Source organism: Sciurus vulgaris (genome assembly GCF_902686455.1).
Source record: "Sciurus vulgaris genome assembly, chromosome: 8".
Lineage (NCBI taxonomy): Eukaryota > Metazoa > Chordata > Mammalia > Rodentia > Sciuridae > Sciurus > Sciurus vulgaris.
Genome location: NC_136468.1, coordinates 125267866 through 125292335, shown reverse-complemented (window position 1 = coordinate 125292335; position 24470 = coordinate 125267866). Strand labels below are relative to the sequence as shown.

At 46.5% G+C, this 24470-nt stretch overlaps 2 protein-coding genes across 8 annotated transcripts in view; one reads left to right on the top strand and one right to left on the bottom strand.

Moving 5' to 3' along the window:
- Nucleotides 1–70: 70 nt before the first annotated feature.
- On the top strand, nt 71–7044 carry TRMT2A (tRNA methyltransferase 2 homolog A). Of its 6 annotated transcripts, none has more exons than XM_079152185.1 (12): nt 71–413; nt 685–1247; nt 1465–1591; nt 1844–1914; nt 2350–2464; nt 2550–2665; nt 2743–2854; nt 3698–3820; nt 3998–4073; nt 4346–4462; nt 4558–4654; nt 4767–7044. In XM_079152185.1, the coding sequence occupies exons 1-12, from the start codon at nt 390–392 to the stop codon at nt 4996–4998; spliced, it is 1773 nt and encodes a 590-aa protein (XP_079008311.1). In that variant the 5' UTR covers nt 71–389; the 3' UTR covers nt 4999–7044. The 6 variants fall into 6 exon arrangements, with proteins under 6 accessions (XP_079008311.1, XP_079008310.1, XP_079008308.1 ...); XM_079152184.1 differs by lacking the exon at nt 1844–1914 and adding an exon at nt 1958–2139 and having other exon boundaries at nt 71–445; XM_079152182.1 differs by lacking the exon at nt 1844–1914 and adding an exon at nt 1958–2139 and having other exon boundaries at nt 73–413.
- The window catches only part of DGCR8 (DGCR8 microprocessor complex subunit), a 36695-nt gene continuing 18457 nt past the window's right edge, over nt 6233–24470 (bottom strand). For both annotated transcript variants that reach the window (XM_079152180.1, XM_079152181.1), the window contains exons 10-14: nt 12487–12587; nt 12085–12191; nt 10495–10622; nt 8839–8952; nt 6233–7739 (exon numbers count right to left, since the gene is read on the bottom strand). In XM_079152180.1, coding sequence (XP_079008306.1) covers nt 7656–7739; nt 8839–8952; nt 10495–10622; nt 12085–12191; nt 12487–12587 — 534 coding nt within the window. In that variant the 3' untranslated portion in view covers nt 6233–7655. The remainder of the gene's footprint in view (nt 7740–8838; nt 8953–10494; nt 10623–12084; nt 12192–12486; nt 12588–24470) is intronic.

Here is a 24470-nt window from a genome sequence, read left to right as displayed (position 1 = left end):
CCCTGGTGCTGGCGGAAGGGGCTGGCCTAAGAGGCTGGCGTGAGGATCCGACACGGCGCGTGGCGATGTCGTCACCGGAAGCCAGGACCATAGAGAAGCGCGGCGCCGGAGGCACGCGCTGGTGGATTGGAGAGTGACTGGCGCAGCGAGCGGCGGGCGCGGGCCCCTGGTGGGCAGGCGGTGTAGCCCCATGCCCGGAACGAGAATCCGAGCACCGGAGGTTCGAGCCCCGCCCTACTTCTCAGTCCCCACACCCTCTGGGCAGAGCTGGAGGTTGGCCTCGCGGCGTCGCACCTACTTTCTGAGCACCTTCTGTGTAACAGGCCCAGGACTGGGCTCCAAGACGGCCCTTGTGGTGCGCCCAATCCAAGCGGCAGACGGTCCCGACGATGAGTGAGCATCTGGACAACGAAGTAAAGTGAAGGGAGACGCGGGCGGAGATGGGGTGAGGTGGGAGGAGTTGGAGTGGGGTGGAAATTCCCTGGAAGAATAAGTGGATGAAAAGGTGACACGGGGTAGGGAAGGAGATGGAAGTGAGGTCAGGAGGATAGAAAGGAGAAGCCAGTTGGGGTGAGGCTAGGTGCAGGTGGGCTGAAGGTCTGGATGTTGGAAAAGAGATCCTGGGGAAGAGGGTGGCAGACCTTGGGATCTGGTCCTCAGTCTGGCCTTTCTATTCACATGCAGGCCTCGGAGCCCATGGAAGACTGCAGCCAGCGTGGCAGCAATGTCCTGGGCAGCCCAGAAGCCCCAGAAGCCCCAGTACCCCAGGAGGAGCAGGAGGAGAAAGAGGGGCCTGGGACTGCTGCAGGGTCTGGTCCTCAACCTGGGCTCTACAGCTATATCAGGGATGACTTGTTCACCTCGGAGATCTTCAAGCTAGAGCTGCAGAATGTGCCTCGCCACGCCAGCTTCAGCGATGTCCGACGTTTTTTGGGCCGCTTTGGCCTGCAGCCCCATAAAACAAAACTCTTCGGGCAACCACCCTGCGCCTTTGTGACATTTCGCAGTGCTGCTGAGCGAGACAAGGCCCTTCGAGTGCTACACGGAGCCCTCTGGAAAGGCCGGCCACTCAGCGTGCGCCTGGCCAGACCCAAGGCAGACCCCATGGCCAGGAAGAGGCAGCAAGAGGGTGAGCCGCCAGCGATGCGAGTTGCTGATGTGGTGACCCCTCTTTGGACAGTGCCCTATGCTGAACAGCTGGAGCGGAAGCGGCTGGAGTGTGAGCAGGTGCTGCAGAGGCTTGCCAAGTGAGTTTAGGGCAGGGTACTCTCAGCACCAGAACTCAACTCTGCTCTGTCTGCCCTGTGAGGGATGTTCACCATGGATCTGAGCTGTCTCTTAGGGTGGTGACCAGTAAGGCTTCTGTGATTATAAGTGGCAATAGTGAGGTCTCAAGGGAGGGGCCCAGGAATTTGAGAAGTGTCCCGATGTGGGTAGCGGGCAGTGGACTGACTGAAACCACAGATCTACCTCATTCTGCAGGGAAATTGGGAGCACCAATCGCACTCTGCTTCCCTGGCTGCTCACACAGAGGCACAAGCACAACAAGGCCTGCTGCCCACTGGAGGGGGTCAGGCCGTCACCCCAGCAGGTCAGGCTGGACTGGGGTGGCCACAAGCCCCTATCCTGTGTTTTTGAGTGGGGGTGGGTTGCAGTTCTGTGAACCAAACCCAGGGCCTAAAGCATGTTGGGCAAGCACTGCATCACTGAACTATACCCACAGCCCATCCTGTTTTTTTAAAAAACTTTCCTTTTGCTTTTCTGTCTCTTCCTGTTTTGTTTCTTCCTGGTTTCTTTGGTTTCATTATGTGACTAGTAGTTTCTCTTGTCTTTTGCCTGCTAGCCCCTGTGGGGGAGTCGGGGTCTTGCTCTTGCTGCTGTGTTACCTCCAGACACGAGTGCTGGACAGCCAGGGTAAGGTCTGGCTGCCTCTCTCTGCCTCCTTCTCTCCCCACAGACTGAGTATCGTAATAAGTGTGAGTTTCTGGTTGGCGTTGGGGTGGATGGGGAAGATAACACTGTTGGCTGCCGACTCGGCAAATACAAGGGTGGGACATGTGCTGTAGCAGCCCCCTTTGACACGGTGCATATCCCTGAGGCCACCAAACGGGTGGTGAAATCCTTCCAGGAATTCATACGGTGAGATTCTGGGAGTGGGCCCCTGGGAAGTCCTAAGACCACCTGGGAGCAGAGGGTGTGGGTCCTACCCAGGGTTCTGGAGTACCTGCTGTTGGGAAACATGAAGAGAGGGTGAGGGGAGGGATTACCAGGGGGAGAAAGCAGGAAGCCTGTTCTTCCACCCTAGTTGGCAAACTTTGGGTACTTATGGCTGATCATGGACTCCCACAGGTCCACCCCGTACTCAGCATATGACCCTGAGACATATGCAGGCCACTGGAAGCAGCTGACTGTGCGCACCAGCCGCCGTGGTCAGGCCATGGCCATTGCCTACTTCCATCCCCAGGTCTCAGGATGGCCCTTTTGGGGGAGGGTCCCTGTCCTAGAGTGCCTTGGCACAGCCTGATGGGCTTTTGAACCACCTATTCTAGAAACTGAGCCATGAGGAACTGGCAGGGCTGAAGGCCTCTCTGGTGCAACATTTCATGGAGGGACCAGGCATCACCAGCGGGGTGACCTGCCTGTACTTCGTGGAGGAGGGACAGCGGTGAGGCTCCCAAGTGGGAACAGGAGGGATCCCTGCAAGAGCTGGTGACCATAACACACTTGTTTCTCCACACACAGAAAGACTCCCAGCCAGGAGGGCCTGCCCCTGGAGCATGTGGCTGGGGACCGATGCATCCAGGAGGACCTACTTGGGCTAACCTTCCAGATCTCTCCTCATGCCTTTTTCCAGGTAGGTATGGCACAAGGACATAGGAATGATGTTGTGCCTGACACAACGTCAGAGCATGATGGAAACAAAGTGTTCTAGGGTGGCAACAAAGAACTAGCCAGTCTTGCAAAGATCTAGAGAGAGAAGAGCATATAGGTGGGGAAGCCACAGGGTAAGGACTCGGGGAAAGTGGTTGGTTGTTGCTGATTCAGTACTTGTGACAAACCATAGGTATACATGGTGATGGCCTCTCTTGTTACAGGGAGGTTGAGGAACAGGCACATTTTACTACCTTAGGACACTATTCTGGGCTTGACAAGAAGGCCTCAGTGGCCTTTGGGCTAGAGAACAGTTTCACCCTCACTGTTGCTGCCATGGGAAAGACCTTTGTAGGAGGTATGGAGACTTGGAACAGCTGAAGACCCTCTTGGAGACAGGCCTGGCAGGACCTGCTGGAGGGCCATAGGTGGGGCTGGGAGATGGAGTCAGGGGATTCGAAGTCCCTATTGTGAATTCCCATGGGAGATGGATATACTCTCTACTGGCATGGAGGCGGCCATTGGAGGCTGTAGTCTGGGGAGCTGGATGGGGTTGAGAGGGCCATACAAATCCACTGATCCAGAGAAATGCTTCTTATGAGTGGGGGTGTGGTTAGGGTCATGCACATTGGCACAAATTTGGTTCTTAAAGTCAGGAAACTGGGTAAGATTACTGGCATGATGCCAGGGAGTGTGTCACATAGACCCTGAAGGTCTTAGCAGGATGGAGCTGGGAATCTAGGTGCATGGGGTGCTGGGCCTGCCTCTGGGCTCAGGGACTGTCCCAGGAGAGGCTTGCACTGGGTGAGCCATGGCCACCTTCCAGGTGAACACACCTGCAGCAGAGGTGCTCTACACAGTCATCCAGGATTGGGCCCAGCTGGACAAGGAAAGTACAGTGTTGGATGTGTGCTGTGGCACTGGCACCATTGGCCTGGCCCTTGCCCAGGTAAGCCCTCCTGACCTAGCTGAAGTTGCCCTCTCCCTACTCTGCTGTCCCCCATGACTCCCACTGACCCCCTAACTTGAAGGCTCAAGAGTCCCGTCCCAGGTCCCAGACTGTCTGATACAGCTGCCCACTTTGCCTCAGGCAGGGAGACATCATCTGGCCCTTTTTCCATTTCAGAAGGTGAAGAGAGTCATTGGGATCGAGTTATGCCAGGAGGCTGTGAAGGATGCTTGGGTGAATGCCCATGCCAATGGTGAGAGCCTGTAGCCTATGCAGCAGGCTGGTGGTCCAGGGCTTACCTCAGCCATTGTATCTGGAACCTATCCCAATGGCTCTGAGGGCCTGCTGGGGGACAGAAGGACCCAGAGGACACTGTAGACCTGCATGCTTTAGTTCTGTAGGTACCCAACAGGGGAGAGGAAGCTCCTTGGCCAGTGGTTTCCAAAGAGCCTTATGGCCCTGCTCAGGGCTAGACTCATGGGGGAGGGTATCCTAGGCCCACTGACAACTATGGTGCATCTCCAGAGCTGAGCAACGTTGAGTTCCACTGTGGGAGGGCTGAGGACCTGGTGCCCACTCTAGTGAGCAGACTGGCCTCCCAACAACTTGTGGCCATCTTGGACCCACCTCGAGCTGGCCTGCGTGAGTAACTTACATTTGGGGAGGTGGCAGGTGGCCCACGGGGCTGTGCAGTTTAAGGCCTGCATTAGACCTAGCCTATGTCTGTGCCTTCTCAGATTCCAAGGTGATCCTGGCCATCCGAAGAGCTGAGAACCTCAAGCGGCTCCTGTATGTCTCATGCAACCCCCGGGCAGCCATGGCCAATTTTGTAGAGTGAGTGTTAAAACAGGGGCCTGGGGTAGTCCAGAGCCCAGCACCCTTCTGCCTCCCCCAGAAGTCCCTAGCTAGTCCTGAGACTGACTTTGGCACTCTCTTCCCATTACAGCCTCTGCAGGGCCCCATCTAACCGGGTCAAGGGTACTCCATTCCGACCAGTCAAAGCTGTGGCTGTGGACCTGTTCCCACAAACCCCACACTGTGAGATGCTCATTCTGTTCGAGAGGGTGGAACACCCCAATGGCACAGGAGCCCTAGAGCATCAAGGCCCTCTAGCCCCACCCTCACTAGAGCTCCCTAATGATACCACACTGGAAGCTGGGGCCTCCCTTTCATCCTAGGCCCTGGAAACTGCAGGAGCCAGCTCTTTGAGAACAGAGCCCATCATGGAGGCAGAGGCCTTGCTTGTCTCAGGATGCTCAGGAGAGCAATCACAGGCCACAAGGCCTAGCTGCTTTGCCAGAACCAACCTGTTGCTATGTGATATGGCTCAAAAGAAGGTAGACTCCTATGGCCTGTCCATTCCTGACCCCATCATTCTGGAATAGCCAGGCTATGAGGACAAAAATAAACAACTGCTGAATTAAGAATGTTTCCGTGGTGACAGCCAGAACTTTGGCAATCAAGGACTCCTCCTCTGCCCCATTCTGTGGGTACAAAGGGACAGGGTAAGTGAAGTATCTCAACCCTATCTTAGCTGCCTAGGAATTTCTGCCCTTCATTCTAATCTGACCTCTGTGACACCCTACCAGGCCTGGGCATCAATGTGCACAGCTGGGGTTGGGGCTGGGTCAATTTGCATGGCTTGCCAAGGAGCTCTCCAAGCCCCTAAACAGTGCAGAGCTTGCTTTTTAATAGAATGGTGGGTTTTATGCTTGGACCCAAGGGAGAGGCAGACATACAAGCCTCAGAACTAAGCATCAACTGGATGTTCCAGGGTATTACGTGCAGGCAGAAGTCTGTCCCTACACCTGAGGAAAAGGGCCCTCCTAAACTTATTCCCCAAGGTCAACCTGCCCCTCAACCAGGAGGAAAGCTACCTCAATACAGTAACCAAAGGCTGTGCACACCAAGTTGCTGCTGACCCTCTAACAGGGACAGATTTTAAAATATGAATGGGTAGACAGATGTCTAGTAGGTACTCCAGTCCACAGGAGGCTGGGGTCTGGCCAGTTGAGGGTCCACAATGCCAACCCATGCCCAGAAGAAATAAACACCAGCCAGTCCCTCTTAGAAGAGTTTGCTTTATGTATTCAGACCATTGAGGCTCACTCTACAGCTGTGGCCCAGTGCACAGAAGCGGCATTGGCACAGGCCCCACAGTGTTGCTATGCATACAAGGCTTGTGCCCATATGTAGCAAAGGGAGGGAGGACATTGGAGACCACGACTGTGTGGCAGCACCTACTGTGGTGGCACCTAGGAGAGACCAGGCCAGTGAAGCTCACTGACCTCTTGGGTAATGTGTGCACAAAGCTTTGGTTCACGATGGTGAATCTGGCTGTTTTAAGGACAACAGTCATGGTTAGATGACTATTCACAGCTGCAGACAGGAGGCAAGACAGAAGCAAGTGTCTAATTACAGCAACTTGATTTGGGGGTTTTCTTTTTTTCAAGGTCAACACAAAAGTCAACCTTAGTCACACAGGTGGTAAAGGAGGGATATGGTGTAGGTGCCTTACAGCTGACAGAAAACTCTGTTTCCAGGACAAATGCCTTCTAGATTGCAGGGATATGATAGGAGACAGATGCCATGGAAAGTGAGGGTACAGCCCAGTGCTGGGCTCTGGTGTCTCATGATGTCCAGTGAGCACATGACCCCTGAAGAGGTGTTGGGAACGGACCAATCGCTGGCCACCACCACCAGGGTCCTGAACAACTCATGTGCATTTACACTCAAAGGGGCTACCCAGTAAGCACAGGTGACAAGTTGAAGAGCCAGCTGGACACTGGACCTGGCTACATGGGAACGGCCCTTGAAATCCAGGGAGACAGCGGTCACTGGAAGTTGAGGCAGCCATCAGTTGTGTATTCAGCCAGCTCTTGGTGTACTGCACTGTACTTCTTGAAAGAAGTCCACTTGCTAAAATGCATGATTCCAAATCTACCTTCTACTCTCACTGTAAAAGTTTCTTTGCAAATGCTAAAATATCATAAAAGCTTTTAAAAAATGATGGGTGGACAGATGGATTCAACTGTGCAAAAATCTTTGTAAAAAATTGTTGCCAGATGCCAACAAAGGCCTCAGTGTCCAAGGAAGCAACATTAAAACTTGATCAGAAAAGTGAACCAAACCCAGTAGCAAGCCAAGTTGACAAACAGAGACTGAGTCTGGTGTCCTCTGGCAACTTCAGTCACAAATAGAGAATAGCCACCTTGATGGTTTGCCTGCAATCTCTGAAAAGTAGTTCAATGCTAAAATTTATTTTAAACCAAAATGGTCTGGAATATTCCTAACTCTTATAACTTTTTCAGAGAAAAAGGGAAAACAGAAGGCAGGTGGTAAGGGACAGTGCCACGTGTACCTTCTAACCAGGTCCCTGCAGTGGCTAAGGACACAGGGGCCACTGGCATCATGGGCCAGCCACAGGACTCAACTGTCCTTAACTGTCATCCAGGTAACATTTCTTGTCAGTGCATATAATATACTAAAATTCATGAAAACCTTCATTAAAAGCCTGCAGCAGATGCATATGAGCAGTCTGCAGCAGTTGCTATCAGCTTCCACTTGGGTAGTCATTTGGAATTTATCCTTAAAGACATCCATTCAGGCCTGGGAGCAGCTTCCAGAAAAAAACTGCTGCTTGACCACTGTGCTGTTTGGCCATGGCTGTCCCCACATACCAGAGCCTCCACCCTCTGGTTTGGGCCCAGACACACTGGCTGCAGGGAAATTAACTTAGGTTGGAGGCCTGAGGCTGCAGAGTGAGCGGTGGGTGGCTGGTATTCTCCCAGGCAGTGCTGCTGATGGCCCCTTGCCTCAGCCCAGGCTGCGTCCCTCACACGTCCACAGTGCAAAGGGGCTCGCCACCAGGCTGGGCAGATGCCACAATAGACATCTTGGGCTTCTTCCTAGTCTCCTCCTGGAAGAACAAAAGGTCAGGGATACTAGTGAGGTGGGCTCAGAAGAGGGGCACAGTGAAGGGTAAACCCAGCAGACTAGCATCAGGAGGCCTCTGGACTCCAGAGGGCACAGGTGCTTATAGTGCTTAGTCAGGAGGGAAGGCCTGAGGAGCGAGCTCAACTGGAACTGAAGAGGATCTCCCAAGAACACCATGTGCTGCCCCTTTCCTGGCAATCAGGATACATTCGGAAGTGAAGAACTTGAGTGAGGTCACAAGAAAAAATGAGGATTCACCCCACCCCTTAGAGGGAGTGTCTCATCCCAGCTAAAGGGTATGGGTACTTGCAAGGGCAAAATAAGGGGGCAGATGGCATGGACAATGTTTACCTTTTCCTCAGCTAGCCTCTTCATTTATTTTGCTTTCCCAGTGTCACCATGTCCTAGCCCTGTTGCCCTTGGCCCCCAAAGCCCATTTCCCAACCAGGTGCAGGCTGGTTAGCCCTGCTAGTTTCAGGCAGACAAAGCTCCCCCCACCGGAGAGCAAAAGCAAGCCATCTCCCAGACGACAAGCAGCAGGCACCTAGTCCTAAGGGTTTATATATGGGTGCAGGCTGATGCCAGAACTGAAGAGCTCCTAGCCTGGAAGGACCAGGTAGTTACAAATGGTCACATTGACAGTGCCTAGGGACAGGGGACACCACCGTAAGCCTGACCCTGGGGATGGAGTATCCACAATTTCTTTAAGAAGCTTCACCAAGACAAAGTCCTACCCAGGTTCAATTTTCTGTGACCCTTTGGAGTTTCTTACAAGACCTAAGCTGGTATACCATCCCTGCCATCAAATGCCCAGCTCAAAGTCAGCCCTCAGAGATTGAGCCCTTTACCCACTGGCAGGCTGGCCTGCCAGCTCTATACCTTCTAAAAATAAAGCCATTTTATAAAAGTATAATATGTTGAAGCTCAAAGAAAAGCCAGTCTCATTTGGAAGGAGGGTTCAGGTATTTCCAGAGGTTTGTAGCATCTAATGTTCCTCCACAGCTGCCACAGGGATGGTACTGACTTGGTGACCCTATTTGCAGGAGTGATAAAAGGGGACAACAGTTGTGGATAGTGCTCACCCTCTCCTCAGCCAGTCTCTTCATTTCCTCCTGCAACTTGCTTAGTATGTGCAGATTGGGCTTGTTCTTCTTGGCGTATTGCTGCAACTCAATCACGCTCTTGTCAGAAGTTTCCTGGGGAATACAAAGCCTTGCTCTTAGACCCAACCTTCCCACTGCTTAGCAGCAGTGTCTTATAACCCTTTGAGGTAGTAGCACTAGCCTGTCAGGTACATAGCACTCAGGAGCTGTGGTCATGCAACTGCACATCAACGCCTGCCCATGATGGCACCTGGCCTGCTGACAGCAGCAGAGCATGTGGAGCAGCAGTTCATAGCTCCCTGAACATACCATGCCACTGCCTCCTCTATGGACAGAAAGCCACACTTCCTGCATTGGGCAGAGCAGGGAGGCCAGGAGCTTGCTGTGCCAGAAGCCCTCAGAGCAGTGACCAGATCATGGCTGCAGCCTGTGGAGATAGCACACTGCCAGTCAGATACATCCCCAGACACTGAGCTCTCTGTACTCCCTCAACTTGCACAGTAAGCGGAATAAGCTGTCCTCAGCTTATCCTCTTGAGATGCTATGGCCAACGACACCCATTGCGCCTTAAGATACCAGAACTACTCCTGCACTGTGCCGGTGTCGGGCTGGGCCTACTGATCTTCTGAGAGAGGTTTCTACCCACCACCGAAGCAATGCTCGCCTTCTTTCCCTCAGTCTCATCCCAGAACTATGCACAGCAAAGGCAAACTTAACCTACATTTGAACTCGTTTACCTAAAATGTCTATCCTGAGGCGCGGAGTACAGCTCAGTGGTACAGCGCTTGCCTAGCATGAAAGGTCCTAGGTTTGAGCCTCAGCACCACAAATGTGATAAAACAACACACAAAATAATCAGATACCCTTTAGTTCCTTAATGCATTCATATAATTCTTGGACCCTGCCTTGTCAGGTCCAGAGCAAGGACAGGGCTGAGACCATGATCTCAAGGTTGCTGCATTGTTCCTGTATGCTGGCTCAGCCCAAGGAAGAGTGGCATGAGGACTCAACATACTCTTCAGGGTCACCCTACCTGCAGCCACCAACCCTCTACCCTTTAACTAACAGGGATGCCAACAACCCAGATGGTTTCTGCAAATATCAGGGGTAAAAATACAAAATGTCAATACTCGCCTCCTAGTACCTCCCTCCACCCCTTAGGTTTGGGCATTGTTTTAAATTTTGAAATCTTGGCAAAAACTTAAGAAAACAAAATACATGACACATATTCTTCAGGCTGCTGGAAGTCCTGAACAAGAGCACACTGCTCGGGGAAGGGCCAAGGGCCTGGCTACCTAGCCTTCACAAACCTTAGTAATGGGGTATGGTCTACATCTTCTGCCTGGCCTTGCAGCCCTGCCTCTCACTTCAGTCATCTCCCCCAAAGCCACAGAGCCAGGCTCAGGCCATGTCCCCTGATCCCTCACACTAACCATTAATAGCAGGTTCAGAAGATGTGGCTTGGATGACCCTACCTCCTGCCCACATGGTCACAGGCATGACACAGCAGAGGTAGTCATGAGCAAGAGCAGTGCTGTCAAACTGTGACCCTCTAACAGCAGGACCCCAGATGCAAGCTCTAGGGCATGAGGCAAAGAAGCAGAGAAGCTAGGTTCTGACAAGTGGTCCAGTTACCTGTTTGACCATTTTGCTGCTCTCACGACCATACATGCGCAGTAAAGACCCCCAGTTCTTGACATGTGGGTGCAGCAGCTGAAGGATTTTCTGAGAGGCTAACTGTTTCCCAACTCTCTTATTCTTACCTGTGAAAAGAGCAAGCAAAAGAAAAGAGAGGGAATCTAGGTATGAATTATCTGGTGTTCACATGGCCACTTCACACAGACAGGATAGGACCTGCCACCCCCATTTTCCCCAGGGATCAGATGGGGCATTCTACAGGAGAGTAGGCAATGTTCCACTTCTGTGCTGGGTATCCAAGAGTCACAGCCCCATGGAAAAACAACAGCTACTGCCTATAGTATGGCCTTAAACACTCCAGGTAAAGGTGTGTTCCCCAGGTCGGACAGCTGAGAAGTCTCCATCTTCTACCCTACTTCTCTGTCATACAGATTAGTAGCAACCTACCTTGCAAGCATGCTGCTTCTTAAAGGTAGGTGACTGCTGGCAATATAGCCCATCACGTAGAGTGCCTGCCTCGCATGCTCGAGGCCTGGGTTCGAGTCCCCAGCACCGTGTGATTGCGGAAATAAAGGTAGGTGATATGGGGTGGGGGCATCTAGTAAAAGGCCTTGTGTAGGCCTTCCAAACAGGTCAGCCATACTTCCCAACAGCTGGGCCAAGTGGCTCATGCCTACCCAGCCTGCTCAGGGACCTGTCTCAGTGGGGACTGTAGTCTTCAGGGTACAGGGAAAGCCCAGAGGTAGCAGGGCACACATGGAACTAAATGTGATTCTGCAATTTCCCAGGACCCACTGTATACCACCTTCTAATATATATAAAACTGGTTTGTGTTTATAGTAGTTTTCTTTCACAATTAAGTTAGATTTTTTTTTTTTTTTTTAAAGATGGGATCTCACTATATTGCCCAGATTGGTCTCAAACTCATGGCTTCAAGCAATCCTACCCCCTCAGTCCCTCAAGTAACTGAGACTACAGGGGTGTATCACCATGCCCAGCTAAAATTAGCTTTTAAAACTAGTTACTTCAGAACCAGGCATACTAGCACATGCCTATAATCCCAGCAATTTGGGAGGCCGAGGCAGGAGAATTTAAAGTTCAAAGCAACTTGGTGAGTGCCTGTCTCAAAATAAAATATGAAAAGAGTTGGCAACATAGCTTGGTGGTAGAGGGCCCCTGGGGATTCAATCCCCAGTACTACACCAAAAAAAAAAAGAGTAAGAAGAGTATAGGTAGTACCCACAAAGATCAGAATGCAGAGGGGTAGGCAGTAGCCAGCTAGTAGATGGGAACCTCTGCTTGCTGCTCCAAGAGTTTGGCCCCTCCTCCCACAAGGATGGGGCTAAATGAAGAGAGTTGTGACAGGAATAGAAAAGGAAGAAGACATGCAGGCAGGACAACCAACCGGCCTCAGGCAAACGTGTGGCAGCCAACAAGAATAGCTGGGGCTCAGGACTGATACCAGGGAAATTGTCGAGGGGCCAAGCCATGGAGGCAGGAGGCTGAGGTCACACAACCTGGCATCATTCCCCAGCAGTTATCTGAAAGCACATCAGCCTACATGGGAATCAGGAAGAGGGGCCTTACACCATCCGCGCACTGTGTGCTTGCCACATGCCATGACATATTCACTCTTCTGGTTTTTCCCAGGAACTACTTCAAACTTGATGGATGTGTCACCCATTCCATGGTTTCTTCAAAAGAAAACAGACATAACAAGGGGCATGAACCAAAGAGGCAAAATGGCAGCTTTTGGGGAGGAGGGCTCTTTGGAAAAGCCAAACTCTCCCCAAACTGCTTCCAGGGTGACAAAAAAGAATTATCCATACATCTGATTTAATCCCATGGGGCTCTGCCTGACATCCATAGCTGAGGGGCTCCTGAATCCAGGGAAAACTGGCAATGACTCCACCCCAAAGCCAATGAGGACACAGAATGCCCAGGAGCTCCCATGACCTGATTTAGGACAAGAAGCATCTCACACCCTACCTTTTAAGGCACTCGTGGAGAATCTGATATGGAGACAACAGCCCGGCTTTGCTGGTCAGCTCGTAAACCCGAGAGTCCTCAATACTGATGTGGTTAAAATACTACAACACAAAGCAGACGCTCATTAGTCCTGACCAAGCCCACAGCCTCACAGAGCTGGCCCCCTGCTGTTAACTTCCCCAAGATGCTTAGTATCTGTTCTTGTTACCTCACATTATGCCCCCTACAGACCTGCTAGAAAGCTACCAGGTGTGGAGGACCAGTGACTCTACACCTCACTGACCAGCTGCCCATGTCCTCATCCCACTCCCCTAAGCATGGCATGACAAAGAGTCTGAGCACATAGAAGACCAGGAACATCTCCTCTCAATCTGATTCTGATTAACCATGAACAGTTCAACAGAAACGAATGATAAACCATCTTTTGAGAAATCCTTAATATTCTCATAATTCAGACTGTAGGAGAAAGGAAGCCAGTCATATTAAAGCTGGCTCTCCAAGAACTGAAATCTCACAAAGACATCAGTCAGAAAGTCAGGAAGGGCCTGGTCTGGCTAGTCTCCAACAGTGTCATTGTCCTGCTTATGCAATCAGATCACTTAGACCAAAGAACAGAAAAGACAAGAAAGATTAACAGGGAACCAAGATAATCATCAAAGGGAAAAAGCAAAATTTTGCACAGCAAGTCACAGGAAATTTGAGCTAGAAAGAGGCAGCCATGGAGTGTGTAAGACTACGCCATGTACAGACCTACAGGGACAGACCTCACACCTGACCTTGCCTTTCCCTGCCTCGGTCTTTGGATAACCTAGCATCAGATGAATGGAAGATGCTGTCCAGCCCATTCTGGCATACAGACCACCTATCTAGAGGGACTGTAGTAACAAAGCAAGGTCATGCATCAATGAAGACAAATGTGCCAATAATGGACCACACCTACCATGGTGGGCCCATAAGATTCTATCACCTAGTGGCATCATAGCCATCTCAGTGTAGCACACAGTGATGTTCATACAACAAAATCACCTAATGACACATTTCTCAGAATGTGTCCCCATTAACACATGACTGCACAGCAAAGTAGGTTGCTCTAAACAACAGAAGTTTATTGTCTAACAATTCTGAAGGTCAAAAGTTAAAAAAAAAAAAAAAAGTATCAAAGCCAGGTTCTCTCTGGAGGTTCTAGGGAATCCTTCCTAGAATCTCTTCTAGCTTCTGGAGGTCCAGGCTCCCTGGACTTGTAGCAGCACCAGTCCAATCTTCACATGGTGTTTTCTCCCTGTCTCTCCCCCTCTTCTTCTAAGAATGCCTGTTCAATGGCTTTTTAGGGGACAATGCAACCCAGAACAGGGTCCCCCTGAGATTCTTAGCAAAGGTTAGCTTTTCCCACTTGACAGCAAACACATATGAAGAGATTAAAATAGACAAGAAACAGTGGGACCCACCAGCCAGAGGGAGTCCACCAGGAGCTCATAGCCCTCACAGAGCTTCCCCCACCAACTTGGTCTGAAGGAATCTACAGAGGCCTGGAGCCATGGATGGGAGAAATACCTGGGGCCTGGAGGCACATGAAGAAGCTTAGACTCAAACAATTTAAATGCCTTGCTGTGGCAGGTCTGAAGGTGTGCCAAAACTTCTCCGCACTGACATAGGCTCCTCTGCCCTCGCTCTGCTCTGGCGAGGAAGCAGACTCACCATGGACTGCACGGAGGAAGATGCATCTCTGAAGAGGACTGCTGAGGATGGCGAGCAGGAACTCCAACTGCCATGGTTTGGCTGTTGTCTTCAAACAGGTTGCCAAAAGACGCCTCTACTCTCAAGTGCCCGCATCAGTGTGGGAAAGTCACTCACCAGGACGTCAGGCCCTGGAACCGTCAGCAAGGGCTGGCAAGGTAGCCAACCAATTAACAATGTATAGTGCTCTCAGCTGTAAGGACCTACGCTCTAACCATGGGCTGTGGGCTCTAACCACCTAGCCCTAGGTGTCAGGGCTAGGCAGATAGGCTGCCTACCCTCTGGCTTCACACTCCTATCTGGCATAGCCCAGCCAGCATGTATGCTGGAGAGCACAAGCTCAGAAGCACAAAGACATAAGTCTCTGTAAAAGAGTCATGCCATGAAGACACGCATCAAGTTGCCACAGGCCATACATGTTGAGGTTTAACCTGCCAGGGAAGTGTGGAAGCTCCAGCTAGGGAAAGCACACAAACAGCAGAAGTGACCTTCAGACAATCACTCTTGACAAACAGCCTAGGACAAACCCAAGTGATCAGTGCTTTGTGGACAGTAAAGAACCATGAGGAACACATGGATAGCCCAATGCCCATTAACTCCTGTCTAGACAACACAGACCAGCACTTGAAAGGTCAAAAGTCATTGACATAGTCTGATTAGCCCCATTATCTATTCAAGAAATCAACTCTGTAGTTACAAACTTTCCCACCAGGAAAACACCAGGTCCAGAGAGCTTTATTAGTGATGTCTACTGAGGCAGAAAAAAACCACCAATTCTATAAAAAAAAAAAAAAAAAAAACTCAAGAAGGACACTTCCCAACTCATCTTATGACACTAACAATACCATGACATTAACATCAGGCAATGACTGCAGACACATGCACACGCATGCACACACACGCACGCACACACACACACAAACTATAAAATATCTCTTACAAACAGATGCAAAAATTCTAAACAGCATTTAGCAAATGGAAACTATTAACATATAAAAAGGGATATATACCTATATATAAAAGGGATTGTGTGTGTGTGTGTGTGTGTGTGTGTGTGTGTGTGGTGCCCAGGTAGGACTTATCCCAAGAATTTTTTTTTAAATCAACATAATTAACTATATTGACAAATTAAGAAGAAAATCAAATGATGAAGTCAATAGATGCAGAAGCCTTTTGGCAAAAATCCAACACCCTTTCATGATAAAACACTCAGGAATAAATCAGGAACAGAGAAGACCTTTTTCAACCTAATAAGGGACATCTACAAAAAACCCACGGCTTACATCACACTCAATGGCAGATGCTTCCCCTGAGATGAGGAACAAGGATGTCTGTTTTCATCACTTCTATTCAATAATGGCTCTAGCCAAGGCAGTTAGGTAAGAACATGAAATAAGACATCCAGATTGTAAAGACAGAAATAACACCATTTTTACTCATAGTGTTTTAACATGACTCTATACATAGAAAATTTTTTAAAATCTACAGAAAAAAACTACTAAACCTAACAAGTTAACAAAATGACAAGACACAAGGTCAATATATAAACAATATATTGTATCTCTACATTCTAGCAATGAAATAATTGGAACTGAAAGCAAAGTCCTACTCATAATAGTGCCAAAACATGAAATACTTAAATTATAAATCTAATAAAATATAAGCAGGATCTGTGTGCTGAAACTACCAACCTTTGATGAAAAACATCAAAGATGTAAATAAATGGAGAGACAGACCATTTATAATTTAGAAGACAATATTGTTAAGATGTCCTATCTCTCAACCTGCACAAAACTCAACTCAAAGTGGATCAAGGACCTAGGAATTAGACCAGAAACCCTGCAACTAACAGAAGAAAAAGTAGGCCCAAATCTTCATCATGTTGGCTTAAGACCTGACTTCCTTAACAAGACTCCTAAAGCGCAAAAAATAAAATCAAGAATCAATAAATGGGATGAATTCGGGGCTGGAGTTGTGGCTCAGTGGTAGAGAGCACTTGCCTAGCATGTGTGAGGCACTGAGTTCAATTCTCAACATCACATATAAATAAATGAATAAAATAAAAGTCTATCAACATCTGAAAAAAATTTTAAAAAAATAAAAATAAATGGGATGGATTCAAACTAAAAAGCTTCTTCTCAGCAAAGGAAACAATAACATGAAGAGAGAGCCTACAGAATGGGAGAAAATCTTTACCACACTCACTCAGATAGAGAGCACTAATCTCCAGGATATATAAAGAACTCAAAAAACTTAACACCAAAAAAACAAGTAACTCATCAATAAATGGGCTAAGGAACTGAGCAGACACTTCACAGAAGTTAAACAATCAATCAACAAATATATGTATGAAAAAATGTTCAATGTCTCTAGTAATTAGAGAAAGGCAAATCAAAACTACTCTAAGATTTCATCTCACTCTGGTCAAAATGGCAATTATCAAGAATAAAAGCAACAGTAAGTGTTGGTGAGGATGTGGGGGAAAAGGTATACTCATATACTGCTGGTGGGACTGCAAATTGGTGCAACCACTTTGGAAAGCAGTATAGAGGTTCCTCAGAAAACTTGGAATGAACCACCATTTGACCCAGCTATTCCACTGCTTGGTTTATACCAAAAGGACTTAAAATCAGCGTACTAGAGTGATGCAGTCATATCAGTGTTTACAGGAGCTCAATTCACAATAGCTAGATTGTGGAACCAACCTAGATGCCCTTCAATAGATGAATGGATAAACAAACTGTGGTATATAATATACACAATGGAATACTTCTCAGCCTTAAAGAAGAATAAAATTATGACATTTGAAGGTAAATGGATGGAGTTGGAGTATCATGCTAAGTGAAATAAACCCATCTCAAAAAAACAAAGGCCAAATGTTTTCTCTGATATGTGGATGCTGATAGATGGGGGGCTGGGCAAGGGAAAAATGGAGGAACTTTGGATTGGGCAGAGAAAAGAGAGGGAAGAGGAGGGGGCATGGGGATGAGAAAGATGATGGAATGAGATTGACATCATTACCCTAGGTAAATGTATAATCACATGAATGGTATGACTCTACAACACGTACAACCAGAGAAATGAAAAGCTGTGCTCCATTCATGTACAATGAATCAAAATGCATTCTGCTGTCATGTTTAACTAATTAGAACAAATAAAAATAAAAATAATATTGTTAGGATATCAATTCCCCTCAAATTAAATCTACAGATCAGCACTAGTCTAATCAAAAAATTTTATAGGAATCAAAGTACTGTTTCTAAATTCTATTTAATCCAGATTTTAATAAAAAGACAAAGGAGCTGGAGTAGCCAAAAATTTTGACAAGAACAAAGCCAGAGGATTCATACCATCTAATTTCAAGACTTCAAAGCATCAAGATAATGTGGTTTCATTTAAGGGACAGACACGCAGCTCATGGTCACCAAATTAGCAAGAAAGGCACAAGGGCAATCCAAGTGAAACACAACTGTCATCTGGCTCAGCCATCCCATCCTAGGTTAATTCACCTAAAAGAAATCAATCCCAAGGATCACACAATCTTCACAGCAGCCTCAGAGCAACTTTATTGCCAATGAAAGAAACACTGGAAATGCATCAGTGTCCCTCATGCAAGAATGGAGTTACAATGTAGCATGACCATATGGTAGCAACTACTCAGTAGGAAAAAGACCTAAAGACATATGCACCAACATGGATAAACATGCACAGCCACAGAAGCCAAGTTCAAAGGCTGCCAGTGGCTCTACTGATAGGAAATTCTGGAACTATCAAACTATAGGGAAAATTCTAGTACTCTTCAGCAGATACAGATTGAGAGTTGAGAGAGTACGTGGGGAGTGAGGGAATATTCTGTATTAATTGTGGTATTGGTCGCATGATTCTATGCACTTGTCAAAACTCCTAGAATTATCCCAAAAAGTGTATTTAACTTTATGATAATGAAAAAGTAAGTTGAAAAAACTGAGACACATACCTGCTCACTAATATCTAAATTCTCATACAGCCATGAATCAACCAACCCACAGCTAGCAACAAAATATGATGAAGGGATTACAAGTTTCATGAAAAGCAAATGGTATCAATTCTGTTTGTCAATTCCTCCTTTTAATCATGCAATTCACATGCTTTGTGCCAAGGCTCTCTATCCTATGGTGGCAGGGACTCAAGCCCTCCTGGTGGATCCTGTGGTCACTGTACCTCATAAGCATCACCCGAGGACTGCCAAAGCAACCCTGCCCCAGGTCACTCAAAGAGACAACACTATTCCCACATCTCCAAGCCTCTGCCAGGAAGGCTTAGGGGAGAATGGCACACCACTGACCACACCAACCTAGAGCAATTCATAAGCATGACAAACTGCCAGACCCCAGGTGACTTTCCAGAAACAAGATGGCCATCCCTGTCAGTCAGGCATGTGCTATTCAAATGCCCACCCTGCTGAAGGAAAAGCTACTTTCTTCTCTGACAAGAAGTATGTGAAACTACAGAGATATGCAATTAATATCCAATTAAGTTAGAAGGATCAAAAACTTCTCCAGAGCACCTGGGGCACTATATAAAAGTATTCCTTACACCAAGGTGTGGTATAATAAAAGATACATTTCATATGGTCTCCAATTTCAAGCACAGAGCTCCTAAATCCTTAGGTATTCCTGAGTGATGCCAGTATCCTTTATTATTCAAAATGACCCACCAGGGGCTAAGGATGTAGCTCAGTGGTAAAGGCAAAGTGGCAAAGCAAGGGAAGACCCTGGGTTAAATCCCAGAACAACAACAACAACAACAACAAACCCACCCCACCCCAAAACAAAACAACCTGCACCACCCATATCCAAGCTTATGCTAATGAGATAGGTAAAGGGGTCCCCTTAGAGTACCAAGATTGGGGCTGGTACCCAGAAAGGTCAAACATGAGATAACAGGGTAGGAACTTTCAACCCTAACCCTGACCACAAGGGGAGAGGAGGAAGGCTGGAGAGTTAAGTCAAAATCTCCAGATGGATATTCAGGGAGCTCCCTGATTGATGAACACATCACATGACAGAAGGACAGTGCACCCCCCAACTCCCCAGACACAAATGTTCTTGGACTTAGGATCCTTCCAAACTTCATCATATAAAACTTTTCTTCTGGTTGTCCATTTATCCTCTAATAACAAATGTAATAAGAAAAATGTTTTCCTGAGTTCTGGAAGTTATTCTAGCAAACTAATGAACTTGACAGGGGGTTGTGGGAATCACCAAATTTGTAGCTGGCTGGGTAGAAATGTCAGTAGCCAGGGGCCCCCCATTTGTAGCTGGCATGCGTAGTGGGATGAGCCCTGTAAGATCTGACAATATGTGCAAGTAGACAGTGTCAGAACTGAATTGTCAGACACAGTTGGTTTCACAGAACTAGAGGACTGGTATGGAAAAGACACCACATAAGGGAAATTTGGGGAGGTTCCAAGCCTAGTTGAAGCTACTTGAGCAGCACCCCTCCCCCACGTGCCCTTCTTCAACCAGAAAAATCTCTTTCTAGGGCTACTTTCCAGTACAGTTTCTGGACTACCCAGACAAGTCCCAGGGTACATGCTAAGAAACTGACTTCCAACTGGACCATCCCCAGTGCCTCTCCTCTCTCCCCTCTCCCTCCCTCCCTCCCCCGCCCCCTCAGTGCTCTATATCACAGCACAGGGAGAGTCACCATTCAGGATGGTGCTGTGAACCCTACACAGCCAAGTGCCATCAACCTGATATCTCGCCCTCAGAGTGCCACTGGCCACAGGGGAGTTTTAGCAGACAGTATCCAGAAGGCTGCCCTAAAAACCATCTTCCCCACAGTTGAGTCATTCAGAAACTAAGCTGAAATGCAACTTTTCCTGGAGAAGTTAGTACTTGGAGACTGTTAAAAATGACAGGATGCACTGGGAGCAGTGGTGCCTGTTTGTAATCCCAGAGGCTCAGGAAGCTGAGGTAGGAGGACCACGAGTTCAAAGCCAGCCTCAGCAACTTATCAAGGCCCTAAACAACTTAGTGAGACCCTGCCTCAAAATAAAATATAAAAAAGAAAAGGGGCTGAGGATGTGGCTCAGTGGTTAAGCACCTCTAGGTTCAATCCCCAGTATAAAAATAAAAAAAAAATAAAAAAATTTACAGGATGCAATTGGTTTGGACTAAGTTAAAGACATCCCCATACACACCAAAAAAAAAAAAAGACTAAAAAATCAAAATGTAGCCATCCATGCTATAAATCCATATTTCAAAATCAAAACTATTAACCCATCCTAATCTTGTACTGCTTAGGTGACCTAAATGAATTTCTGCCCTGCCCTAATCTTTTTTTTTTTTTTTTTGGTCATTCTGAGATTGAACCTAGGGTTATTTTTTATTTTGAGACAGGGTCTTCATAAATTGCTTAAGGTTTAGCTAAGAATTCTGCCCTAATCTTGTCTGTCTTTGAAGATAAAATGCCAGTAAGCCTTCTGGCTCTAAGACAGTTGCCACAGTGACTGCCAAACATTTTAACTTCATATAATCCCATTTGCATGATAAATGACAACCCCCCAGCACCCTAACAGTTGACAACTGCCATGACAAGAACAGGAAAGAGCTATAAAAGGAATGAAAGGAAGTGACACCCAAATTCTTAGAAAATCTCTGTCCATTCCTAGAAAAGACATGAATTTAATTAGTTTATCCTCTCCCTCATTTCTTTTACCCTATATCTATAGTCTCAGAAGTGGGTCTGTGAGCCTTTCTCCCCATTTTTCCTACTATCTTAAGAATAAATCTTCTTTCACTGCTCAATTAGCACTCAGTCTTAATATTCGGGTCTACAATTCTGAAAGGGAAGAGGACCCAGTTTGGGGGTAAAAATTAGCAACAAAACTAAATTGTTACTTGACCTTCCAAGAAATCAGGTCAGTTTAATTGCTTTAATTCTTACATACTTTAACACTTATAAAAAGTAACCTGAAATTAAGAAAGTTATTTTGCCGGGCATAATGCCACACACCTGTAATCCTAACGGCAGAGGAGGCTGAAGCAGAAGGATCACTAAGTTCAAAGTTAGCCTCAGCAGTAAGGCCCTAAGCGACTCAGTGAGTCCCTGTCTCTAAAATATATAAAAGGGCTAGGGATATGGCTCGCTGGTTAAGTGCCCCTGGGTTCAATCCCCAGTACTCCCCACCCCCACCCGCCCTAAAAAAAGTTATTTTTCTATTCCTCTGTCTAATAAGGAAAGTAACTTTGAAATGACCAATCACTTTTTGTTCTTTGTTCCTTCTTTCTTCAACCAAATTCCTCTGCTCAGCCTTTCAGATCAATTACTCTATATGGAATTACAAGTTGCCCAAATATAGATCTGCAAATAAAACCAATTAAGATCTTCAAACTAAATTTGTTGTAATTTTGTCTTTTGATAAGACTGTACCTGCTCAGAATGGTGTCTTTGATCTGTCTGTAGACCATCCAAGACAAAATAAGTTTTGTAAGGCACAGAAAGCATTTAGAAACTTAAGAGGAATTTAATACTACCATAGACAGATTACCACATTTATATTAATCAGTCCACAAAGATTAGAAAAAAATTTAAATGCAGACTAAACAACTTTTGGGAATGGTGGAATAATGATCTTTAAAATCTGCTCCTCCACAAATGCAACAAGAAGAGTAGCAAAAACTGTGAAAAATCAACTTTTTCAGAACCTAACACTTAATGAAGGCTTTCAAAAATCTGAGCAGTGTTTATTCAAGAAAAACAGTTATATCTTGGTAAGAACAGTGAACCCTATGGCACTTTAACTTGCCCTTTCCCATCCAATCTCACCAGTTCTGTGGCAGTCACTGAAGGCTGAATGTGTTCCCAAGATCCTAACCCCAGAAAACTGTCACTCTTTGGCCTACCTAGCAGCTCTCTAGAAAAGCTTCATGGTAGGACTTGTCTCTGTTTGCCCTGACTTACAGCTCACTGAGGGAAAATAGCCCAGTTCCCCCATGGCATTTTGGCAAAAGTAATCAGTGACAACAGCCTCATACTGCAGTTGCTTGAGACTGTGCTACCAGTGGGGCAAAGAAGTTGGCCAAAAACCTTAAAAGGAAAAGCTGAGGAATGAGATCTATAGGGGACTTTGAAAAGCTCTAATGTCTAGGGATCTAAATGGCACAGGAAAGACCTGAGAAAGCCTTAACTGTTCCATCTGGGTGGCTTTAAGACTGTGTGTGGGTGGAAGGAAAGGCTACAGCAGAGCTGCCAATACCTGGAGCACCAAATGAGAGGCCCCAACAGGCATATACAGGCCCTCAGCATAGGCTGGGAGACCTACTGGTCTGGACAATTTAAGGAATTCTCTATCCAATCATCAATTGGCCACTGAGCTAATTCGACAGTAATTCACTTGGTAGGTACATGTTAAAAAAAACATAGACTTCTCAAAGTTAGTCTGGGAAAGTTATTATAATTACAGGTTGAATTATCTCCCCCCAAAATTTACATGTTGAAGTCCCAACCCTCAGAACCTCATAATGTGAATATACTTAAAACACAGAGTCTTTACAGACCCACATTACATAAAAGGAGGTCATCAGGGTAAGCCCTAATCCAATATGACATATGTCCTTATTTTAAAAAAAAAAGGGAAATTTGGATACAAACATGCCTCCAAGGAGAAAGGCATGAACATGAAGACAGTCATCTCCAATCCAAGGAGATAAGCCTTCACTCACAGCCCTCAAAGGAACTAACTGGTCTGACACTTTGAATTTGGATTTCTAGCCTCCAGAACTATGAGATCATAAATTTCTGTTGTTTAAGTCACTTGTCTTGTATTTTGTTACAGTAGTCTAGCAAACTAATACAGGCACTAAACAGAGAACAACAATAAAAAGTAGTATAAATAATAACCTTTCGGGGAGGGGAAGGAATCTGATTTTCAGAGTTGTCACATATTACTTTAAATGGCCAAACATGCAAAAAAAAAAAAAAAAGAAGAAGAAAGTACATATAGTGCACATGTCAGGGGAAAAGCAGTTAATACAAATGACATATCCCTAAGGAAGTTGGACTTACCAGACTCATTCAAACTAAAAGAAATTCTGTCTAAAGAATGGAGCTGGAGAATACCATGGTAAGCAAAATAACCAACTGTAAAAAACTAAAGGCCAAATGTTTTCTCTGTTATGTGGATGCTAATTCACAATAAGGGCAGGGGTAGGCAAGGCTAGAGAAAAAGAGAGGTACTTTGGATTAGGCAGAGGTGAGTGAAAGGAGGGGAGGAGACATGAGGAAGGATAGTAGAATGAATCAGATGTTATTAACCTACCTACAAAAATCATTACACGACCGGTGTGATTCTACATCATGTACAACTAGAAGAATATGAACTCCATTTATGTATAATGTGTCAAAGTTCATTCTATTGTCATGTATAACTAATTAGAACAAATTTAAAAAACTAAAAAAGCTGGAGATGTGGCTCAGTATTAAAATGCCTCTGAGTTCAGTACTGGGTTTCAGTATTGAAAAAGAGAGAGAGAGAGAGAGAGAGAGAGAGAGAGAGAGAGAGAGAGAGAGAGAGAGAGAGAAAAGAAGAGTTTCATTTGGTAAAGAAGTCTTACGGTCTGAGTTGAATGTTGGTTTTCTCTCTAGCCATGTGACATTAGTTACTTAATTTTGCTAAAAATTTACGTTGTATTTTTTATTGTTGTTTTTTGGGGGGGTGGGATACTGCAAATTCAACCACTGAGCCACATCCCCAGCCTTTTTTATTTTTATTTTATATTTTTTTATTTTGAGACATTAAGTTGCTTAGGGTCTCAGTAGGTTGCTGAGGCTGGCCTCGGACTTAGAGATCCTCATGCCTCAAGGCTGAGATTACAGGTGTGCAGCACCAAGCCCAGTTTAAAATTTTAGTTTTCTGATCTGTAAAATGGCAATGTTACGGTAAGATACAAATGAAATAACATTAATAAAACTTGTAGAGGAGTGCTTAAAAAGAAAGATTTAAAGGGCAATTTAAGCCAGGCACAGTGGCACACATCTGTAATCCCAGCGACTCAGGAGGCTGAGGTAGGAGGATCATGAGTTCAAAGCAGCCTCAGCAACTTAGTAAGGCACTTAACAACTCAGTGAGACCCTGTTTCTAAATAAAATACAAAAAAAGGGCTGGGGATGTGGATCAGTGGTTAAGTGCCCCTGGGTTTAATCCCCAGTACCAAAAAAAAAAAAAAAAAAGGCAATTTAAGAATATGTTGCGAAATAGAGAGTAT